Here is a 24,344-nt window from a genome sequence, read left to right on the forward strand (position 1 = left end):
AGGCTGCGCACCGGAATTGTCAGTGTGTGTTCGTGCAGGTGTTCATTGCCTCTGGAAGTTGTAGGCTTGTGTGTGCAGCGCTGCCTCCGGATTCACTTTAACGGCTTAAATTGACACTTTTCTGTCTGCGTCTCTGACATGAAACCCGAGTGAGACTCCTGACAGATCGCGAGACCTCCAGGTAAAGATCATCTAGGTTTCTCTCCTGTCCTCTGTGTTTGTCTCCTGTTCTCCGTGTTAAGTCTGTTATGTCCTGGTCACGCTGCAGCTCTAATGGTCGATCCAGCTGTTTGTCAATTAGCCGTTACCTGTGGTCTGATGATGTCATTACTGAGTTAATTAGTTGATGAGTGGCTGCTGAAGCTGAGGAGACGGTAAAAAAGGAGAACTTTTACTCCATAATTGTTCAGTCCCGCTGTTCTGTACTTCACTGTGCTGTGTGGTTTATTGCTTAATTTATTCTTGTTATTTAAAATAAAAAAAAAGGAAATTTCCCTTTTTGATTTTTGTTGAAAGAGGAAAACCAATGAATGTAGTTAAATCAGCTGTTCTCAGTCAAGAGGAAAGTTACTTTGACTGTTAGATAACCTAAAAAAAAAAGAGAAAATAAATACAAAAATAATAGACATCTTTTCATATTATACATGTTTAGTAGAATTCATCACATTTAAAAATTCATCATCAAATGCTCATTAAATCATCAAATATTCATCATTAAAGTTACTGAGGCTGTCAAATAAATGTAGAGCAGTAATTCTCAGGTAAAGAACATGTATTTTCAGGTGAGGTATTGAAGTAGCACTGGAGTAGATGTATCTTCATCTCTGACCCAATAAAAGTATCTGATATCAGTTTTTGCCACATCAAAGTGAAGTCACCTTCCTCCCGGGAACAGTTTTGTGTTGTTGATGTGTATCTAGCCTTGAAATTTCAGTTTAAACCCTGAATGAACCAATATATTTATGACATCATCACCAGTTTGGAACCAATCAGGATCTACTTTATGACTGAGATTTGGCTGTGGATACTTGAAAGTAGGTCAAGGCTCACTCAGTCAAATCTAAACTAAGGTCAGTTTCCTGAATCCAAAAGAGACAGATGGTGATCAAGTTGCTTTATGAAGTTTATCTGGCTCATGCTATACCATACCTTTCAGCTGAGGCTCCTCTGGTTGGATTGATGGAAATCAGACACACTTAAGATAGTGGTCATTCTAATATTTTACCATAGAAGAAATAGAATTACGACCACCGATGAGTGTCTAAACATACTAAAAGAATCAATCAAGGATAGTAGGATGTCTATAATTCAAGAGAAAGGGGATAGAAGCTATGCATCGGTACAGTGTTTGCTGTCCACCTGTTTGCTCATAGTTTTCATAGTTCAATGTGTCATTGGTCAAGACTAGCAGAATAACCAGTCCAGTAGTAAAAAGGGTTCAGGAAAAGGTCTAAGACCTGTGTAAGGAGCAGAAATTTGGCAATCTGAGAACACGCTGGTGACCCAGTGGGGTGTACCTTGAAGCTGGATCAACATGCCTGGGATCTCTTTTTGTTATCTGGCTGCATTTACCCAGGCATCTGTAATCCGGGATAAACAAAACCGGTTATCAACTTGTTAACAGAAACCAGCATTTTCCTGTTTAGACCAGTGCGCACCCACATAAAGGGGCAGGGTTTGCTGTATCCGACCAATTGGACCCTGGAGATGACGCAAAGAGCAGCATATTCGCAATGGAGGACCAAAGCGTGATATACCGAAAAAGAAAAACATTATTCAAGCAAAGAATGCTTGTAAAAAATTGCGGACTGTCAATCCGAAAATCAAAGGTGTTATCATATTAATTCTTCCCCACATTGGCGAAAGTAATGTATGTGGACCATAAATTTATGTTTTTGATTATTTTTGTTGCTTGTGTAGTGGCTGTACTCTCTCTCATTGTGTTGTATGACTTAAGAAACTCTTTTTACCTTTGGCACTCGCCATTTATTTCAACATCTGGCAGAAGAATTTATACAGTCAAGTCTTGCTCTCATTTGCACCGTGGACTCACACTGAGAATAAAATTTTTAAAGAATAGTTCAAATTAGCTTACACCTGTGTTATGCTAATCACGTTACGAACAATTTATTCAAAACAGTCACTTTTATGAAAGTATGTTCTTAACTAACCGGAAGCTTACAAAAGGCAACATAAACAACCCCTTAGATATAAAATTTAAATAAATAATGGAAAATAATCACAGAGCTGATGACATGTGCACCTACCAGGGAGACAGCATAGCTGTTGCTGTCTTTCAGGGTGCAGAGCCCAAGTCTGCATGGGTGTTGCCTTCAATGACCGCAGGACAATTAAGCTTCAGCAAAAGTGATCACAAAAGAACCCAGTGTGAAAGGCATGGCAAGTGAAATCACTCATACTGTACAGTCTATTAACTCTGTTAAACGCCCCACTACTGATTTCCACTTGCCCAACAAACAAAAAAGGAATACACAAGATGCAAATTCAGACCAGACTATATAACCACTTGAACAACAAACATACCAGGTACCAATAACAGCATACCAAGAGGAGGAATTGAGGAAAAGAAAAAAAAATGTGTACAGTGCTGCCAAAATCACAGACACCAAGTATATCAGTCATAAGACCACTCCTGAAGAATTAGAATGGGGAAGGGTTGCAAAACCTTCCATCATCCATAGGAAAACATGCCTGTTAAATCACTCAGAGATCATGTTATGAAACAGCACAAATTCTAACCACCTGGACATATCCAAACTAGTAGTCATATGCAGGTGTCAAAATATATCTTAAAAAAAAAAAAAAAAACCTTCAAACCTTCCTTGAAATTGAAGGAACATATAGGGCATGCAGGCACCAATAAACACAAACACATATTCAAGACCAATACACCAAATAACACTAACGACCAGGAAGAACTCTCTGGTGCACGGTTTGAATAAGTCTGACTACTGGTCTAACAATCCTCCCGTACCTTGTCCCCATTCTCTGCAGACTGTCACATGAAAGGTTTTGTCCTGTCTCTGATGCAACAGCAAAGCCAGCATCAGAAGGCTGCAAGTCAACAGAAAGTGTAGGGACAGCAGATTGAGAGTCAGGTAAGTTAACAGAACAGTTAGCATCAACAGCAGGACCACAAGGGTCAGACTTGTTCAGTACAGCAGACCTGGCCCCACCTGGACTGTCAAGTCCACTCTCATTGTGATTGTCAGGGTCAATCTCATCAGGTGTGTCAGATTTGGCGTGGACATGTTCACCCACAATGTCCATCGTTGTCGACTCATCTCCAGGGGAGACAGGGAGCTGAGAGACCAAACATATATTCCTGTCCTCCATTCCACGTCCTGGAAGAAATGTTGATCCATCATGCTCAGCACCCATCACAGACTCATCCACAGCCCCATTGGTCGGGTCACTGCCAACGGACCCACTGACCCTCAGGGTCATTAGGAACAGGTAGGAATTTCACAGGCATGATAAGATTACTGTGGACCACTCTCTCCTGAGTCTGAAGGTGTGAGTATTATCTTGTTTTCCCACAACAGTGTACAGGTGTCCCTTCCAGCTATCAGCGAGCTTCCTTAAATCTCGTTCTCCTTTAATTGCCAGCAGCACTCTGTCCTCAACCTCCACAGGTGCAACCCTCACTTTTGCAACTGTAATGCTCAGTCTGCTTCTCTTGTTGTTTTGTTGTTGAAATCTGAGCAATCCTGATAGCCTCTGCCAGGTCACGACAGAGACACTGCACATACACATCATAATCCACCATTTGCTCATCAGTGAGCACGGATTGAAACATCACATCCACAGGCAGCGTGGGAACTCTGCCGAACATCAGTCGAAAGGGAGCAAAACCGGTGGTCTCATGGACAGTCGCATTGTAAGAGAAGGTGAGTGAACGCAAGAGCTGGGGCCATTTCTGCTTGGCTCTGGGTGGAAGGGCTCTGATCATGTTCCCTAGAGTGCGATTCAACCTTTCAACTGCTCCATTGTCCATGGGGTGGTAAGGTGTTGTATAAGACTTTTTGACACCAGCAACTTGGAGCATTTCTGCAATTAGGCTGCTTTCAAAGTTTGCACCCTGATCTGAATGCACTCGCTCTGGAAAGCCATAAATACAGATGTTGTTTCAGAGTTGATGAGCAACAGCTTTAGCCAACTGGTCGGGACAGAGGTAGGCTTGGGCCAGCTTAGTGAAATGGTCAGTCACGTCTAGAACGTCTAAAGACTTGTCGGACGAGTATTCAGCTAACCAAAAGAGAGGTTTAGAGGTCTTAACACTCTTGAGTGGTGCCCTGGCCTCAGGTTCCAGAGACTTACTGACCAGACATCGCCGACAGCACTGCACATAATCTATGCCGTCCTTCCCCATCCCAATCCAGTAGAACTGTTGTCTAGCCAAGTTGGGCTTCCTCCTCTTACCCTGGTGACCTGCCTCATCATGGATACCTTTCAGGACCTTATCTTTCAAGTTAGTGGGCACAAGATACTGATAAGTCTTTCTCTTTGTCACAGTATCATGTGTGATAGAGAGTTTTGATGGCAAGTTGCTCCCAATGTCGGAGAAGTCGCAGGATTTCAGCTGACTGATGTGGGCATTGACGTCTCGATGGACGCCTCTGGCGCTTCACAAAGTAGAGCACCCGACCCAAGCAGGGATCAGTACGCTGCAACTACAAAAGTTTGGCTTTGGGCAAAGGGAAGAAATCAGGCAGCTCAGATGGCAGGAGTGACTGAGTGGTAACAGGTGGTAACTGCTCTTTTTCCAGTGAATGCTCTAAAACAGCCAACACTTCCTTCGAGGAGATAGATGGATGCTGGGGCACAGGTGCTGCACTACTAAATACCACAGTCAAGGGACGATGCTGCAGGCGACTCAGTGGATCACAGGACAATCTAAAAGCATCCTGTTCACAGTAAGGTTTTAAGGAGTTCACTTCCTCCAGGAGTGCACAATGGAGGCTATTGTGAGTTGATGGAGGACACTGGGGTGCACTTCCTCCAGGAGTGCACAATGGAGGCTGTTGTGAGTTGATGGAGGACACTGTGGTGCACAAAGGGCTCACGGCTGAGAGCATCCGCCACCACATTTCTAGGTCCAGGAACGTATCTGATGTCAAAGCCGTATGGGGCCAGTTTTGACACCCACCTCTGCTCAGACATCCAGCTTGGGCTTATTGAGAATATAAGTGAGCAGGTTATTGTCAGTCCATACGGTAAATTATTGGCCTCTCAGCCAGTGGCTGAAATTGTCGCACACAGCCCACTTAAGTGCGAGGAATTCCAGCCTGTGTGCTATACTGGGCATGATTCAGTGACTTGCTGGCAAATATAATGGGCCTTGCAACATCGTTACCATCAACCAGCTGAGACAGCACTGCCCCAAGACCATTGGATAACGCATCAACTGACAGGAGGAATTGCTTACTGAAGTCAGGGTAAGTAAGAATGACATAATTCAGCAAAGCTTGTTGAAGCTTTCTGAAAGCCTTGTTGCAAGCAGGAGTCCAGTCAGGAGAAGAGAAGTCCCGAGACATAGCTGGGTTCTTCTTACCCTTGGTACATCGTGGCCCCTTCACACCGCATGTCAGTGCGAACGAAGGCCTGCTAACACCAGACTACCCCTCGAAAAACTGCTGATAAAACCCCACCATGCCAAGAAAGGACCGAATCTTGGTGGTGGATGGGATGTCAATGCCTTCCACCATTAAATCCTGCTCCTGCAAGTCAACTGTAGCCTTAACTTTCTCTGGATCAGTTGAAATGCCTTCCTTTGGCGCAATATGCCCCAGAAACTTCACTGAAGGCCTCATGAAGTGACACTTTCTGGGAGCTAACTTCAGGTTGTGCGCCTTTAACCTCTCAAACACCATTTCCAATCTCTGCAGCACCAACCGTTCATTGGGGCAAACACAAGGATGTCATCAAGATAACACAAGAGGCTCAGGAAGTTTTGGTCACCGAAGATAGCCATCATCATCCTTATGAACGTGGCTGGGCTGTTGCAAAGCCCCTGCAGGAGCCTATTATACTCATATAGCCCAAATGGGGAGGTGAACGCGATGAACTTTTTGTCTTCCTTGTGGACCTCCACATTATAATACCCAGAGGTCAGGTCCACGGTGGAGAAGAATGCATTCCCCCCCAAGGCGGTTAGGGTGTCGGCCTGATGAGGCAAGGGGTGTGCGTCACATACAGTGCATGCGTTAAGCCACCGACAATCAGTGCAGAACCGCAAGTCGCCGTTCTTTTTACAGACAAGAACAAGAGGTGATGCATACTCACTCGTAGACCTCCTTATGATGTCATGCTCCTCCATTTCATTTAAAGCCTCACTTTCTCATAGTGCAATGGAGACAATCAGCGATAGGGAAGTTTGAAAGGCTTGCTGTCATTCAGTCGGATGCGGTGGACAATGTCTTTGGCTTTACCAAAGTCCAGTCTGTGGCGGGAGAAGATGGACTCACACCTCACCAGCAGGTCAACCAGCTTTCCCTTCCAGAAGGGGGACAGGTGAGTCGCGTCAATGTCCTGTAGCCCCAAGTCAAAGAGAGTGGGACTAAGGAGCGGCCAGGCAGCACAGTCAGAGTCAACAGTCAAGCTCTTCTCACTGGCTGTGTCTGACTTTTCAGCTGTCTTTGTCACAGTACATTTAACTTCGTCTGGTGATAGTCAGTATCAAAGTCTTCCATTGCCACGCACAGTGACACATCCACAAGCTTGCAGTTGCAGCTCAAAGTCACTGGTCTAGGAGAGGGGTTAATGACTCTTACTGAAACCCAGCCATCACCCCAAAGTGGTGTTACAACATGCCCCACCATCGTCAAGCGCGGCACTGTTTGCGGCTCACTTGGCTCCACGACCACTGTGTTGCCAGCTGAGAGACATACATGATCAGGTAGGTGACCCCAAAGCAAATGTTCTGTCATTGGTTCCAGGGTCACTGCATGCTTGAGTTTAACAGTACCCACCTTATCAGGACACTCACCTCTCCATGTCTCCACAGTGGCCAAAAACAGCAGCAAGGTCCTATCTTCCACAGGAACCTCATCTGAGAGAGACATTGTTTTATGACATTGCTGCCAAGAATGAGATCATCACTTTGGCCCTCCACGATGAGTGTTGTAACTGAGAAGCAACAGTCAAATATCTTCATCTGTAGCTCACACACACCAACAAGCCTTATTGTTAAACTACCACATCCGACAAGCACAACTGATGTTGGGGAGATAGAGTCATATCAGTGTGAAAAAGGTTATCAATTGTAGACAGTCTTTGTGTATTCTTAATAATCACGGTGGACTTAGCATTTGTTAGGGATTTGTCCCCTGCTCGTGTGGGCCAGCTAGTTTTCCTACCAGGAAACCAGGCTGAGCAGTAGGAGGAGTGACATGGCAGGTCAGAATATGATTTCCAGCAGCATAACAGCAGAAAAACAAACGCTCTCTCCTGCAGTTAGACATGGTGTCATGGTTTCCACCCCCATAGATGGCACAGGGACCACGAGACTTGTTGCCCTTCATAGTGTGACATTCTGCCGGTTGTAACTGGTTGAGGGGCAGGAGCCCCCCCCAGAAGACTGGGCATGGCACTGCACAACACTCATAGCTAAGTTGGGTTGCTGGCTTCCAGCTGGGTGTGAAATCTGCCGCTGCTGGAGGCGCCACTTCCGGTGGTGTTCATCCAACCGCACATGAATGTCAGTGGCAGTCCATTCTTCCAGCAGCTTGCAGCTGAAGACTAGAGACAACTCAGTATCAGGACAGTGAGTGATAAACATGACTGTCACTTCATGGAAGGGTCTTACCCTGTCTCTTTAGTCCATCTACAGCAATGTCAATGGCTTTGTTAAGCCGAATCCGATAGTTAAACAGCAGTCTCAGAGGGTCGAGGTTTTGTCTCATAGAAGTCAGCAAGAGGCATAAATAAGGTCACATAGTCACTAAAGTGCTGCTTAAGTATGTCAAACAAAGGTTGTAGTCCTGACTCTAAGTCTAAGGATGGTTCACTGCGAAGCCCAATGGTAACAACATCATGTGCCGTCCCTCGCAGCTTGCCCAAAACCACATTCACCTGGTCACATAGCCCAATGCCCCTCCTACTCAAATAAAGCCTCATAGCTTCCTCCCACTCAGCGACTGAAATCCCATTAGTATTATCCCCCTGAAAGGACGTGGCTCATAACTATCATGGTTAAATCTCAAATTAACCTGCTGTTGTTGACTGAGACAACATGTTTTCACCTATACTGGTCCCTATCTGTTTCACTAAGTCACTGAGAACATGAACATCTCGCCCAGAAAGTGCAGACTCACCATCCACCCACGCATCTGCCATGGCACATGCACTATCCCTCCCAGGACAATTGTGAGGAGTAGATCTAATTTGTATGTCTTCGCTAAGCCTACCCAGAGTAGGAAACTGACTGACCCACAGCCTTGAACCACTACCAGCACTTGACACATTATGTTGATCCATTGTCATGAAAAAAGAAGAAAATCTCAAAAATCAATAGCTAAGAGTCTATTACCCCCCCCCTTCTTTTTTTTTTTATACTGTTTGCCTCAGGCCCAATTATACAGAAAACAGTCTGAAAATCATAGCTTAAAAAAAAAGTGTGAAAGGCATGGCAAGTGAATCACTCATACTGTACAGTATTAACTCCGTTACACTCCCCACTACTGATTTCCACTTGCCCAACAAACAAAAAGGAATACACAAAATGCAAATTCAGACCAGACTGTATAGCCACTCGAACAACAAACATACCAGGTACCAGTCCCAGTCTCAGGAGGGGCGGCCATCTGCCTCGACTGGTTGGGTTGGCCTCTAATGCTCTAATTATCTAATTGTCCATGTCTCTCTGTCTTTATTCTGTCAACACAATAAACTCAGACCAACATTTCCTCACTCTGATAGCAGAAAAATACGGGATTGATTCCAAAGACTTTGGCTATACAAACATCTGACAGCTAGTCCTCTGAATGAGATCCACTGGAGCCAATGGAAATATCCAATACAGAGATGTGAGTCTTAATGTCACAAGAAAATGCTTAAATGCTCCAATCAAGCGTCAGGTCACTGATTCTCTTACTTCCTGTAACTTTGCTCATAAATGTGTTGACGGAAGTGACAAACATGGAGGACTCTTTACTTAGAAAGCACAGATTCTCGAGGTAAAAAACAGCATGTCTGGATCAAACCATCAAGGAGCAATCAGGCCCTAAAAGCAACAGGATTTTTGGAAGTGTAGAAACTTTCATTGGCTGAAGAGGGTTAAGTGCAGACTGAACAGCTGTTAGTCATTTTCTACCTGAATCCTGATTGTGGCATCACAGAAACTGTCTAGTCAGTGAGTTTCCTGCCAACCATGTGACTCAGTGAGCAAGACTGGTACTTAAATGTGACAGCCGATCATGTTTTCCCTCAGTCCCACTGAAATAAACTGAACTACATGGTCATTTAATGTTTTTAGAAGATTTCAGTCAACCTGATCAGCCTGTTCCAAGCAGAATAATCTTTTCAGTATCAGTACTGTTGTCTCTGAACCATGTGAAAACAAACACAGGTAACAGAAACCACTTTACCCACAACTGTGACTTTATCACTGTCCTGGTCTGATTGAGTCTGTCAACTTGATTATCTACATTTCCCTGGAAACATAAAGGATGCAGCTCTTTAAATTAGTGCACTTCTTAAATAGGGAAAATCAGCAGTAACAAGAAGGTGCTATGGCTTTGTTTATTCGTGTTGTCCATAATCTGACTTGTTATCTCCTCATGGTCTGTCTTTTTGGCTGCTGTTGTTTAAAGGATGTGTGGTGTCATGACATGTGCTCACAGAACTTCCTGAACAGGGTCCTTGTCCTCAGAGCATGAACCCCCTGAATGAGTGGATGTCATTGGTCTCAGTTTGCCTTTGTTTGTCTGCAGGACAACCACCAGTGCCACAGCATCACAGCGTCCTTATTGGATGAGGTCCAACTGGAAGGGGGGTTAGAGTGAGTTGGGGACAAGATGCTGCTGACTTCCTGCTCCACCCTCAACAGCTACACCTGGATCTGGTAAAAAAAAAAATGTTTGACAGCAGTTTGCAGCAGCTGGAGCAAAAACAGATAAATTTATACGCTACATGAACATCTTTCCCAGGTGCTTCTCTTTCTCAGCCATTGATGATTAGACATGGTGCCCCCGGCATCTTCAAAGATAAGAATGATTGACAGGATACAGAAGAGAACAAATGGGGGGTTGGGTGGGAGGTGCTGAGTCTCCTCTGTCTCCCAGATTCATAAAATAAAGACAGAGCAGAGCTCATTGCTCAGTCAGTACTAACGTGAAGAGACAACGTCACAAAAAAAAAAAAAAGCATTTTGAAGTTGTAACCAGGAGAAGACTTTATCCCACTTAATGAGACTGTAGAACTGTCCCAGCTGATTGACCACAGAATATTGATTATTTTGAGCTACAGTCTGATGGCACAGGTGCTGAACTAGCCTACTTCTTGGCTAACCTGTGTGTTTTCTGCTTTAGGTGCCTCCTGATGACGCTGGCAGCTCCTCCTGTAGCTTTAGGGGTGAGTCTTGTTCTCATTTAAAGCTTTCATCATGTAGGTATACTTTGCACTTCTCCTAGCTGTATGTGATGTCATTGTTCACAGAGTGAGCTCCGTAGGTTCAGGAGACTAAAAATGGACTTTGTTGTTCAATCTCACCTTTTTGTCTGTGGGGTGAATTAGCAATCATCAATTATTTAACTCAAAATGTGTGAAAAACTCAATTATTCTTGTAGTGAACGGGTTGATTTTGATGTTTAACTGTCAACATTAACAGTGTATACAGTTAGGCCCAGAAATATTTGGACAGTGACACAAATTTCATGATTTGGGCTCTTCATGCCACCACATTGAATTTGAAACTGAGAAAAAAACTGAGATGTAATTGAACACAGATCGCTGCTTCCAGTAAACACTACTGCCGCGCATGCTTACATTGCAGTCAGACTGTTTTTTCAATATCTGATCGCTACACAGCTTTAACTAGTCCTATATATTACTGAACGTTACACCTTCTCTCCTTTGAGTAACTAAGGAAGTATTTGTCATAATAAATCAAATCCAAGCAGTGTGAAATAAATAAGGTATTAAAATGAATAAATTCCTCAGACCAGGGCTGCGCCATGTTACCAGTCCTGTTCATGATTCTCATGGACGATATTCTACGGCGCAGTTGGGAAGAGGGGTTGCAGGTTGGGGGGCTCAGGATTGCATTGTGGCTTTTTGCAGGCAATGTGGTTCTGTTGGCGCCATCGGTCTGTGACCTTCAGCTCTCACTGGACAGGTTTGCAGGTACTTTGAGTGTGGGAATTGGAGTTTTTATTTGATGGCCTAGCATCAGTTGGGATGGACTGCAACCTGTTGCTGTGATGGGGGTGGCTTTATAGCTGAGAAGCGCAAGTGAGGTATTTCTGTCTAGAATGTGTTTTGCTGTTGTCACAGCTTTTTGGCGGCACCATTCACCTGGGGGAAATATAGGCTTGTTGTGACATGCTGAAAGTTGGCCTTAGCAAAGTCAAGAAACTGGCACCCACTGAATTGTGGCAACCCCACCTTGCAAAAATAGCACTGAGGCGGGAACTCACTGTGGCACCCATCAGGTCAGGAAAGGAAACAAGCTTAATGCATCTGGAGAAATAGTCTGTTACCACAAGGTCATTTTCTTGTCCACCTCATAGATATCTGCAGCCACACTCTTCCAGAGTCTGTTTTGCAAAGATGTTATCATTAGCAGCTTTCTTGTTTGAGCAGGTTTTGCTATTTGGCAGAGCTTGCAGTGTTCAATCCACTTTTGCAGGGCTTTGCCAATCCCCGGCCACAAGACACTCTGTTAGGCATGTTTGCGGCAATTAACTGTGCCATGCTCATGCTCATGATCATGCAACCTTTCCACCATCTCTGTCCTCGGGCATTTGGGAATGATGATTCTGTCGCCGTAAATAAGCAAGTTGTGGCATGTGGTGAGTCTTTCACTGCATAGTACGGCATGATGCTGTCTGGCACTTTGGATGCATATTTTGGCCAGCTGTTACTTACAAACTGCATCACCACCTGCAGCTCTGCATCAGCCTTTGTGTGCTCTTTAACCTCATCCAGACATGAATGTGACATCGGCCATGCTGCCTGCATTCTGTATGCTTTTTCCAGAGCACGTATGTCATCCAACAGTTCAACCGTCTCCAGATGTAGTGCTGCAGAATGTTGGCGTGGCAGTGTGTCTGTTACTACAAGCAGTTTCCCTGGGACATACTCCACTTTTGCTTTGAATTTCATTATTCTCAAGAGTAATCGTTGGCAGCGAAGTGGCACTGCATCAATGTGTTTGATGTTGAAGAGTGGGACCAACGGCTTATGTTTTGTATGCACAGGAAAGCTATCCAGGCCATACAGGTATTTGGAGAACTTTTCACATGCCCAGACTACCGCCAAACATTCCTTCAATCTGCTCACAGAACAGTAGGTAACCACCTGTAACTGTCCCTCGAGGTTCTGAAGAACAGCTCCCAATCCATAGCTGCTGGCATCAGCACTCACGATTGTTGGCTTGCTAGTGTCATAAAAGGCTTGCATGGGTGCTTCTGTTAACAGCTGTTTGACTTTTGTGAAAGCCTGCTCCTGTGCTGGGCTCAACATCAAGACTTGTCTGCCCTGAGCAGGTTGTTGAGTGGGTGAGTGGCCTCTGCTAGGTTGGGCAAGTAGCAATCCAGATAATGCACCATGCCCTTCAGCTTTGTGGTGTTCTTTAGCAGATAGATGGTTTTATGGCCTCCACTTTTTCCTGTGTGTCAGGTATACTCCAAAGCTCCATTGAGGTGGTGAAGTCCCACAAATATTCTCACATGTCCATTTTTTCTTGGCAATGGAACCATTGGTGCACACCATGCCGTTGGCTTACTTAGCTCTTCAGTAACTTCACATTTGACCTTTCTGTCCAGCTCCTCTTTTACCTTGGGGAGTAGGGGTACAGAAACCTGATGTGCTGTAGTGACAGAACAGGGTATTGCTCCATCTTTCAATTTGAATTTTTACTGGAGTTTTCCTCAGAAGCCCCACTGATTCACTGGATGCTCTTGCCACATTCACCACTGACACTTCTCTGCCAAGCAGGTTACTGACTGCAGGACCTTCAACAATACGCACATCAAAGCAATATTTTGTCCCTTTTCTGTAAATAGAGGTTTTGAATTTACCTTTATTCTTGAGCCTGCCCTGAGCTGGACAATCTAATACAGCTTGTGAATGCTGCAGCTTTGGCTTTGTCTTCAATGTGTCATAGGTGTATTGAGAAATAACACTGCGGTTGGTTCCACTGTCTATTTTGAACTCAATATCACAGTATTACTTGTCATAGTGTGTTGGTGTCTTGGCGGTCTCTCCTCTCTGGCTTGAATGCGCCTTTTGGATACACGGTGTAATTTCTTTTGTGTGTGTGCGTCACCTCACACAATCTGTCCTTTGATCTGTTGCGACTGCCTGCCTTGTCTGCATGCCTTATCCAAAGTAAAATCTGACATCTTTATCAGTGTTGTATCCAGGATACCTATTACAAGTCTGTCTGTTATATTCTTGTTCTTTCCATATCTGAAATCACACTTCTCAGCCAGTTCATGCAGATTGCGGATGTAGTCCTCCACGCTTTGTCTCATGTTTCTGTGCTTGCTGGTGAAATATTGCCCTATATTGCTCATGAATTACGATCACTTTAGGCACAAAATAATTGTCCAATTTTCCCAGTATGACTTTGTACTTATTGGCATCCTCAGCGTTTGTGTTGACAAGGGTTTGAACAACATGTTTGAATTCACTTCGAAGTGAATACAGAGTACAGGGCTGCAATTCTTTGTTTTTCTGGATGTGTGGAGCCTCTGCTTCTAATCAGGCCACAGCTCTGGATAGGTGAAGATTAAGTTTGCCATGGTTAACTTCTGACACTTAACTCTGAACATTACATTGAACATGTAATGTTCAATGAAAAGTTCTCCGTTTATGAACTTTAATGAAAGCTACTTCCAGTAAACACTACTGCTCCACATGCTTACACTGCAGTTAGACTGTGCTGCAATCTCTGATCACTACGTAGCAAGGACTTAACCAGTCTTATCACTGGATGTTACACTGAGCAGAAAGTATATCCCTATACACTTCATTCAGAATTCATCCAACAGCTTATGTCTTCACTAGTTCCCATTGCCATTGGAAGCCATGCCTGCCCATGCCATCACACTGCCTCCACCAGGTTTGTGGTTTGCATTGGATCATGAGCCGTTGCAAGCCTTCTCCATACTTTCTTCTTTCCTCTTTCCATCATTCTGTCATTGTGGTGCTGTTCCAGAACTAGGCAGACTTTTTTGGAAAAATCTTACCGGCCATTGTATTTTTGAGGCTGATTAATGGTTGCACCTCGTGGTGAACTTTCTGTATTTGCTCTCATAAAGTCTTCTCTTTATGGTAGACTTAGATACTGATACACCTACTTCCTAGAAAGTATTCTTCACTTGGGTGGATGTTGTGAAGGTTTTTTTTTTTTTTTTCCACCAAATAAACTCAATTCAGATTTATTTGTATGCTGCCAAATCATAACAAAGTTACATCAAGGCACTTTACATATAGAGCATGTCAAGATTTAGACGAAGAGACCCAACAGATCCCCCGATGAGCAAGCACTTGGCATCAGTGGCAAGGAAAAACTTCCTTTAAGAGGCAGAAACATTAGGCAGAACCAGGCTTGGGGCGGCGGCCATCTGCTTGCACCAATTGGGTTGAGCGAGGGAGAGAAAGTGAGAGCAAGAGTGAGAGAGACAGGGAGAAGGGGGTAACGTAGGGAGAGAATGAGGGAGGGAGAAGAGGATATTCAACACAGGTAAATCACCCAGGCATTCTCTCCTTCTCCCGCTTCTGCTCTCACTTTCTCCTGCTATGTGTGCTTCATTTTCAGTTACTCCTCTACTTCCTTTAGCAATAATGGTACATGTCTTGAATGCAGTTTGCTTATAAATATGGAGGACAGACATAATGAATTGGAAGTGCTGTCTGCAGCTTAACTAATCTAATTTATGCTGGTGTAGCTAGCTGGTTCCCTGTAGTCGGTGCAAGCTAAGGAAAGGTAGATCGATACAAATATCGATAGTATCGGCCAACAGCAAAAAGATGGAGGAACTGGGGGGTGCTCAGTCCCTCCCCCAGCAGTCTAGGCCTTTAACAGGAAAGCTAAAGAGTAGACAGACTTTAACTTTTTAACTATAACCTCTGACATACAGAAAAGTTTTAAGCCTGGTCGTGAAAATCACAAAAGACTCCGCCCCCCGGACCGATACTGGAAGTTGGTTCCATAGAAGAGGAGCCTGATAACTGAAAGATCTGCCTCCAGATTTACTCTTGGAGACTCTAGGAACCACAAGTAAACCTCCATCCAGAGAGCAGAGTGGCCTGCTAGGACAGTAAGGAACTATGAGCTCTCTGAGATATGATGGAGCTTGGCCATTAAGAGCTTTATATGTAAGCAGAAGGATTTAAAATTCTATTATGAATTTTACCGTCATCCAATGAAGAGCAGCTAACACAGGAGAGATATGATCTCTTTTCCTAGTTCCTGATAATATTCGTGCAGCAGCATTCTGAATCAACTGGAGGCCTTTTAGAGATTTGTTTGAACATCCAGATAGTAATGTGTTACAGTAGTCCAGCCTAGAAGTTACAAATGCATAGACTAGTTTTTCTGCATCATCCTGAGAAAGGATGTTTCTGATTTTCCTAATGTTTCTCAGGTGGAAGAAAGCTGCCCTTTCCTGACTTGTATTATGTGAGGGACAAAGGACATGTCCTGGTCAAAGGTTACGCCAAGGTTTCTTACAGTGGAGCTGGAGGCCAAAGTAATAACTTCTGTTTTGTCAGATTTAAGGAGTAAAAGATTTTGGGTCATCCAGACTTTAATGTCTTCAAGACATGTCTGCAGTCTAACTATCTAACTAACTTCACTTGGCTTCACTGATAAATGCTGGGTGTCGTCTGCATAACAGTGAAAGTCGATGCTGTGTTTCCTCAGAGGAAGCAGATAGAGAGTGAAGAGGATGATGCTGCATAAAGTTCATAGAAATGATGCTGTATGGAGTTCATGAAGATATGAGGGCAGCAGGCCTTGTGAGTGTGAAAGTTGTTCCAGTGTTTCCTGATAATGTTGCCTAGAGGAAGCAGATAAAGAGTGAAGAGGATTGGTCCAAGTACCGAACCCTGTGAGACTCCATAACTGCATGAATGAGGAGGAGCTATTGTTAGCATGAACAAACTGATGTCTATCTGATAAATAGGATTTGAACCACCTTAGTGCAGTTCCTTTAATCCCAATTTCATGTTCCAGTCTCTGTAGTCAAATATTATGATCTATGGTGGTGATCTATGCAGCACTGAGATCTAGAAGGAGAAGTATGGAGGCTGATCCATTGTCTGAGGCCATTAGAATGTCATTGGAGACTTTAACCAGCGCTGTTTCTGTGCTATGATGGGCTCTAAATCCTGACTGAAACTCTTCATGCAAACCATTCCAATGCAGATGGTCGTGTAACTGGTTTGCTATTGCTTTCTCAATGATTTTAGAAATGAATGGAAGGTTCGATATGGATTTGGCTTTTTAAGATGGGTTTTGATGACCGCGGTCTCAAGAGTCTGAGGTACATAACCCAAAGATAAAGTCAAATTAATCAGATCTAGAAAGAACAGCTCAGTTAAGTAAAAATCTCTTTAAAGAGGATAGTTGCAACTGGGTCTAATAGACTGGATGATGAGACAATAGAAACGTCTTTCTAATTTCCTTGATGTCTGTTTTAAAGCATAAATTTGGGAACTATACCAGGGAGCCATCTTCCTCTGTTTTATTACTTTGTTTTTGAGAGGGGCAGCATCAAATCCTCATTTGAATTTAAATATGTTATGGCTGCAAATGATGACCGAATGTTCTCTTTAAATTTAGTCACAGCATCTTCAGTTAAACATCTTCTATAGCTGAATTTATTCCTCGATGCTGTGCAGTCAATTAAAGTAAACTCAAATGTAATGAGGTAATGGTCGGTCAGACGAGAGTTTTGAGGGAATTTTTTTAACTTGTCAATTTCAACGCCATATGTTAGAACAAGATCAAGGATATGATTGAAGTAGTGAGTGGGTTCATTCACATGCTGGGAAAAGCCAATTGAGTCTAGTAGGGAAAGAAACCCAGAACTAAGGCTTTCGCTTTCTACATCAACATGTATATTGAAATCTCCCAGGATAATGATTTTATCTGTACTGAGTACTAACTCTGATATAAACTCAGAAAACTCTGATAGGAATTCTGAGTACGGACCAGGTGGACGGTATACTGTAACTAACAGAACTGGTTTTTCACCTTTCCAGTCTGAGTGGGAAAGACTAAGAGTGAGGCTTTCAAAAGACCTGCAGCCAGATTTTGGTCTGGGGGTGATTAAGGTCTTATTTTTATTTTTTAGTTTTTTTGAAGTGTCTTTTATTTTGGTTTAATTTAGTTATCATCTTTTTATCAACTTTTGTGATGGATCACTGCAGAATCACAAGAACTTTGATGCCCAGTTCATAAGTTGTGGTCTCTAGACCTGCAGACTTTCATAGTCACTATCAAGCATGAAGGCTGAACGCAAATGAGAAGATTTGGTCTATAGACCAAACATTTGCGGTTTTAATGCCTTTGGTATTGTGCTGTTAACTGAGAAATATGAAGTAAAAGGTATAAACTGTTGGTGCTCTGTCAGTGTTGCTTGGTTTCATTTGCAGTGCACAATAAATCTTGGGATTGATTGGGATTGAACATCAGCGTGAGAAATTGCAGTAAAACTAAATTCATTGTGAATGGAAAGAAGAATATGCTTGATGCTTTAACCATCACCAGGAAGTGATTTGCCAAAATTACCAAGTTGTAGTTCCTTCAAATTCGAGGAGACTTTCCCGGACTCTGGAGTCAGACGGTGGTGATAAAGGACAGGTAGGAATGTTTCTATTAGAGGCAAACATCTGATTGGTTGATACTTGGTGTTGAACGGGTGAAGCTGAGTCATACAGTTTGAACAGTACAAATGATAGTATAGAGAGAAGTAATTTAAAAGTTTGGCACCTCATGATTGATTGGCTGAAGGCCACCGTGTAAGGTTGTAATTGGATAAAAAATGGGTCGAGCTTATACATAGCGGGAAACAGTACTTTCTTGTTCACTGCAGATCCAGAATCTTTACAGGGGGGTGGAGGTGGAATACTTAACAATATACTTGCACTTGGGTCAGTCGATAGACAGGTATCAGGTCTCTTCAAGAGTGGCCGACCTGCAGATGGGGTTAGCATGGTGTCTGGTGTCCCACAGGGATCAGACCTGAATCTTCAGGTCTTTGTGGATGAATGCCAGAGATCAGTACGAAGAGAATAATTGTGAAGGAAGGGGGATGGAAGGATGGTGAACTGATCCAAGATGAATAGATGATGTAGACATGTCCCTGTGGAGGTGGAGAATTTTTTTCATCTTGTCTAAACTTTTTTGCCCCATCAAGGTCATCCGGTTCAGTCTGTCTGTGAATGGCAGCGACACCAGCCAATCACTTGTTCCACTGTCTGCTCAGCCAATCAGGCTGCATGGTGTCTCAGATGGAGGGGTGATGGAGGGATGGTACAAGGATAGAGCATTAATGGATGATAGTGGGGGCCGGGATTGGCACAGATGGGGTAAAATGGAAGATTGTGTGAGTGTGGATGGGTCCAGAACAGGATCCTGATCGCAAACAAAGCAGTGATGGAGGAAACATGGAGGATTGATAGAGGTAGGATGGTGTGAGCGCAGACTTTCAGAACAAAGTCGTGACAGCAGATAGTGCGATAGCCACATTCCTGCTGCCGATAGCCACGCCTGACTGATAACCTCGTTTACACAACGCTGCAGGAATGTGGCTGCAACACAAACACTGCTGCATGCTGGGAAACCCACCGTCTGGGGCCTGCAAAAAAAACAAAACACTCAGTATATCAACAGGGAGTGTTGGACATATGAAGGGGGACAGCATCAAATCCTTTTTAAGAGGAGTTCCCCACAGCACTGTCAGAGGATGAGGAATTGCTCTAAGCAGCCTTTATTTCTTTAAAAAGGAATTCCCTTCAAATTAAAATCTAGACATTCAGACTAAATTTCAGACCAAAACAGAAATGATGGAAAGGCACAACATGTCAGTCATTTCAAAATACTCAATTATAAGTAAAAGTAGGCAAGTACTATCAACAGAATGCACAGAAACACTATGAAAATGTAATTTAATTTAATTTATTTAAATAATTATTTTCAGTGAAATATTGACCCACAGCAGAGATTACCTGGCATCTGTTTTAATGCACGATGCACATGAACAAGCACATGTGTTGTGGCCCCAGCTGAAAGACGGCTCCAATTGTTTGATTCATATCTGTTGAACTTGAACTCTGCTTCTCATGTTCTCATTCAAATGGTTCAAAGAGTGTGTGGGTCAGGAAAAAATGAAGCATGATTGTCACTGGCGTTATCTGATAAACACACACACACACACACACACACACACACACACACACATACACACACGGTCATCTGTCTGCTTCCTGAGAATCTCAGAGATGCTTGTCTTTCCCTGCAGCATGTTTACATTCCTTACTGTCTGAAAACACAAAATCACCACAAACACACACATGCATTCTGCTGCAGTCTTAAAATTCATACATATATTTTCAGTCCCTGATCCACCCCCCACAACAAGGCACCCTAGGGGACACAGTTAGCCTCCCATCAGCCATCAACAATCCCAGCTGGTCCAGGATATTAATAATAATAATAATTTGGATATTGCAAAGCAGCCCTCATTCCTATTGAAACGACCAAAGACCTGCTCACTCGGCTTTTGAGGATCATGCTGGGAAAGTCTGGGGGCCACCAAGTACTCAGCTGCAAGCTCCCCACCCAGGCCTGATCTCGAATCTGGACGAGGCAGCTTACATCTTCAAACACAACTCTAAACTTCAACACACGATTCAACACCAATAATAATAATTTGGATATTGCAAAGCAGCCCTCATTCCTATTTCATGAAACGACCAAAGACCTGCTCACTCGGCTTTTGAGGATCATGCTGGGAAAGTCTGGGGGTCACCAAGTACTCAGCTGCAAGCTCCCCACCCAGGCCTGATCTCGAATCTGGACGAGGCAGCTTACATCTTCAAACACAACTCTAAACTTCAACAACATGACTGCAGTGAACGCGATGGCTCTCAGCACAACACAAAATAATTACATTTTGAACACTGTCTGCTGTTTGCAGGGTGTCTGGTTGATTCAAGGTGACTCTATATCATTTAATCGTGTGCATTTCCTATCAAATCAATATGAGTTCAGTAAAATTTGGTGATGTTGGAGATGATTGCTGATGATGGTATTTTATCACATTGATATCATTGTAATGCTGGTGCTGTCTCTTGGTTACCAGGGCGACTACACGGAACCGTGTGCTGGGCGGGACTGCTCCACCTGCCAGTGCTTCCCAGCCAAAGGAGCCAGGGTGAGTCTTCTCCACTAACATGTAGTGCCAAACAAAACCCAGCTGTAACATGACATCATCTCAACTGCAGACAGTTTCCTCAGTTAACAGACCTGACACCTTTATTGTTGACTCATAAACTATAGAACTTGGAAGACACACACATTAATAGAGTATAGTAAGGAGCTGCTGGATGGAGGTGTGTTAGTGAGGAAAGTGTTGGAGTGAAATTAGCAAGTTATCTTAAAACCGAGTCAGCAGATTACACACACGCACACACACACACACACACACGCGCCCACACACACACTGACATACAAACACAGACACTCCCTGCTTAAGCTCACCCCTGTGTTTCCAGAACCACATTGTGATCTTATTAAAAGATAAAACAAATCACCCAGATATTTCTGTCTCAGTCACAGTCTGGTCCAGATGTTTACACCATAGTCAACAGTGCAGCCCAGATGTTTCTGTCTCAGTCACAGTCTGGTCCAGATGTTTACACCATAGTCACAGTGCGGCCCAGATGTTTCTGTCTCAGTCACAGTCTGGTCCAGATGTTTACACCATAATCACAGTGCGGCCCAGATGTTTCTGTCTCAGTCACAGTCTGGTCCAGATGTTTACACCATAGTCACGGTGCGACCCAGATGTTTCTGTCTCAGTCACAGTCTGGTCCAGATGTTTACACCATAGTCACGGTGTGGCCCAGATGTTTCTGTCTCAGTCACAGTCTGGTCCAGATGTTTACGACAATGTCTATTGAGAATGTGTTTGAAGTTTAGTGTAATTTCATAGGGGATACGATCAAGTGGATCATAAAAGATCACATGATAATCTGCTATTATCATTTACTCATTAGCTGACTGTGGTGGCATGTAGTAATATTATTGACAGGTGACAGAATCCACCAACAGTAGCCTGAGTGCGTTCCTATTAGTATGTGTGCATATTGTGTAGCTGTGTGTATGTGTTTATACAGCTGTGAGCAGCAGACAGGCAGAGAGGATTGTTGGAAGGAGGCTGTCTCAGTGATTTCATAGTTCAGTGGTTTCAGAGAAAGAAGGGCAGAGAGAGGACTAACAGAGATCACAACTGTCACATCTCATCACACACACACACACTGACAGATTTTCACACTAACATAAGCTCACTCACACTCACACATACACACTCACACATTTTCACACGAACATATGCTCACTCACAATCACACACACACACACACATTAATTCCCTCACACTTCACATCATTGATTCACACACTTAAACACAGCACTGCAGCTTGACTGAACATCAGCAGGTTAATATACAAAGATTTTAACATATTGTCAAATAGTTGTGAACAGAGAGGAGTGTGTATATATACAGGTGGTTTGTGACCGGCCTCCTGCGATGAGGAAATACTCATTAACCCAAAACAAAGGACATTTACTGAAACATGAGTTTGGTGAATCTGGACCTTAATAGAGGAGAATATACATGTTTTACATGTGGCCTATTGTGTATGTATGTGTGTGTGTGGTGCACATATAATTTGTGTGTTTCAGTCTATAATCTGATGTCTGCTGATTTAAAGGAACATTCCATCTGGTTTAACATCCTGACTGTCTGAGTTGCTGTGTAAACATCCCACCCCTGTGTTTGTCTGTGTGCACGCAGCTAGTTCCTTATGTCTCTGTTGGTCTGTTGTGGTAGTTGTGTCACACTGCCCTCCTGTGGTCAGATTCAGTTCATGGAGTCTTGGCCTATGTTTTATTTTGTACTTTCATTTCCTGTGCAAAAATAGAGTTAACTGTGATCCTTCAACTGATGGATTGTAAAAATTCTCAGCAAAAATCAGGATTACTATTATCAATAAAAGAAAACCATTTTTATCTAAAAATTTACCTGAAAACTTAGGATTCTCATCAGGTCTGGTTTAAAGGCCCTTCTCTGACATCATATCCAGATTCATTTTACACATTACAGCAGCAATGGCCCACTGACCTGCTTCTGGTTCTGACAAGTTCTACAAGTTTTTATTAGTTTACAGATTCCAGTTGGTTCTGTTAGGTTTTAATTTGTTAGAATGCTTTTTATTATATATGAGTCTGTGACTGGTTCTACCTGGTTTTGTCAGGTTATCACAGGTTCGGTGAGATTTTCTGTGACTAGGATAATCCTTTATTAGTCCCTGAAATGGGTAAAATCACGTCATAGTAGCAAGGTACACTGAAAACAAGATAAAGGAAAATACATTTTAACCAAAAAAATATATGAAAATACAAAATTTAATTTCAAGGATACAGTTTAGAAATATATGAAATGAAATGTAACTAATTCATAGTAATTTGACCATTGAATTGCACAGGAAGTAATTGCTACTGAATTGCAATATTGAAATTGCAGTGGATGGATAAGACACTGGTTAAGGGGTTAAGGGGTGCAGCACTGTGTAGTTATCAGTGGTATAATGTGGTTGGTACACTGGGAGTATTGTTGGTTATGAAGTCTGAGAACTGAAGGTAGAAAGGATCTGTGAATGTGTTCCTTCACACACCTCGGGTGAAACAGCCTCTCACTGAAGGAGCTCTCAGGACTGTCAATGTCCCACAGTGGGAAGAAGTCGTTCACCAACTTAGCCCTCATCCTCCTCTCACCAGCCACATTCCAGCAGGTGACTCATAAATAATGGCATATGCCAACACAATAAATCCGTGCATCATTCGTTCTTTCTATTTTCAATTCTGTACACTGACTGTTGACTGTTAAGTCGGCAGATATAATAAATATCAGTCCATGAAAAAACATTTCCAGCGGAAATCTTAGTCACAACATGATTGAGCTAGCAAAGCAGTTTTGTGTTGCTTTTATGTGGTAACTTATTTATTCACTGTTGGGAAACCACGATGTCTGTTTTTTTTTTCCCAACTGACGGAAATCCATCTAGGGACGGAGAACTTAAATCCCTGGAAAATGCATATCTGGAAAATCCTGATCCTGATGATGATTTCTTTCGGTTGTCATGTCCTCCTTTAGAGTCACACGCTTTGTTCCTCGAAACAATATGTAACTCTCCTTTGCTGGTGGGGCTGACTGGCCTCTGGTCCTCCTGATTGATCGATCGATCGATCGTTGTGGTTAGCAAGCTAATGTTTCTTTGCTAACGGTCCTGACTAAACTTCTGGGTCACGACCAATTAAATCTTAAAATCAAATTCAGTCCTGTGGCCAGTTTTTCGTATTTTTGATCTGAGCCTAAAATCGACATATAAAAAAAATGGAATTTTTTTAGTTTTTTTGTGTTGTATTAAAAACAAATAACAAAATATCAAATAATTTTTTTATTTTGTGACTTTGATTGCCAATTGAAAATAGAAAGAAGATGATACACAGATTAAATTAGGTCCTCACAGAAAGTCCTCAACGGTGCCCTCTGCACTCCAAAAGACCTCAGACTCATATAAACAATGTTTACCAGGGCACGTGCCCCAGTAGTCTTTTTTTCATCACAGAATAATATCTGTACCCTTACGCTATGAATGACGCATCTAGGAGTAGTGGACAGCTCCTGTGACAGCGCCAGCCTAATAGGGCTGCAACAAAATCACTTCAAAGAGTAGAGAGGTTGCATTGCACGCGCAGGCGCTGGGTGAGTTCATGCTGCATAATCACTGAATGGAACGGGCAACACCTACAGTACAGGCCAAAAGTTTGGACACACCTTCTCATTCAAATGAATAGGAAA

The 24,344-nt window shown here is 43.1% G+C and overlaps 1 protein-coding gene across 1 annotated transcript in view; it reads left to right on the plus strand.

Annotated features, from left to right (window-relative positions):
- The window catches only part of col4a4 (collagen, type IV, alpha 4), a 64,732-nt gene continuing 40,388 nt past the window's right edge, over positions 1-24,344 (plus strand). Inside the window, exons 1-4 of the mRNA XM_029517007.1 lie at positions 1-181; positions 9,954-10,084; positions 10,551-10,593; positions 20,562-20,633. Of these exons, the coding sequence (XP_029372867.1) occupies positions 10,038-10,084; positions 10,551-10,593; positions 20,562-20,633 (162 nt within the window). The 5' untranslated portion in view covers positions 1-181; positions 9,954-10,037. The remainder of the gene's footprint in view (positions 182-9,953; positions 10,085-10,550; positions 10,594-20,561; positions 20,634-24,344) is intronic.

The sequence above is a fragment of the Echeneis naucrates genome, chromosome 13 (genome assembly GCF_900963305.1).
Source record: "Echeneis naucrates chromosome 13, fEcheNa1.1, whole genome shotgun sequence".
Classification (NCBI taxonomy): Eukaryota; Metazoa; Chordata; class Actinopteri; order Carangiformes; family Echeneidae; genus Echeneis; species Echeneis naucrates.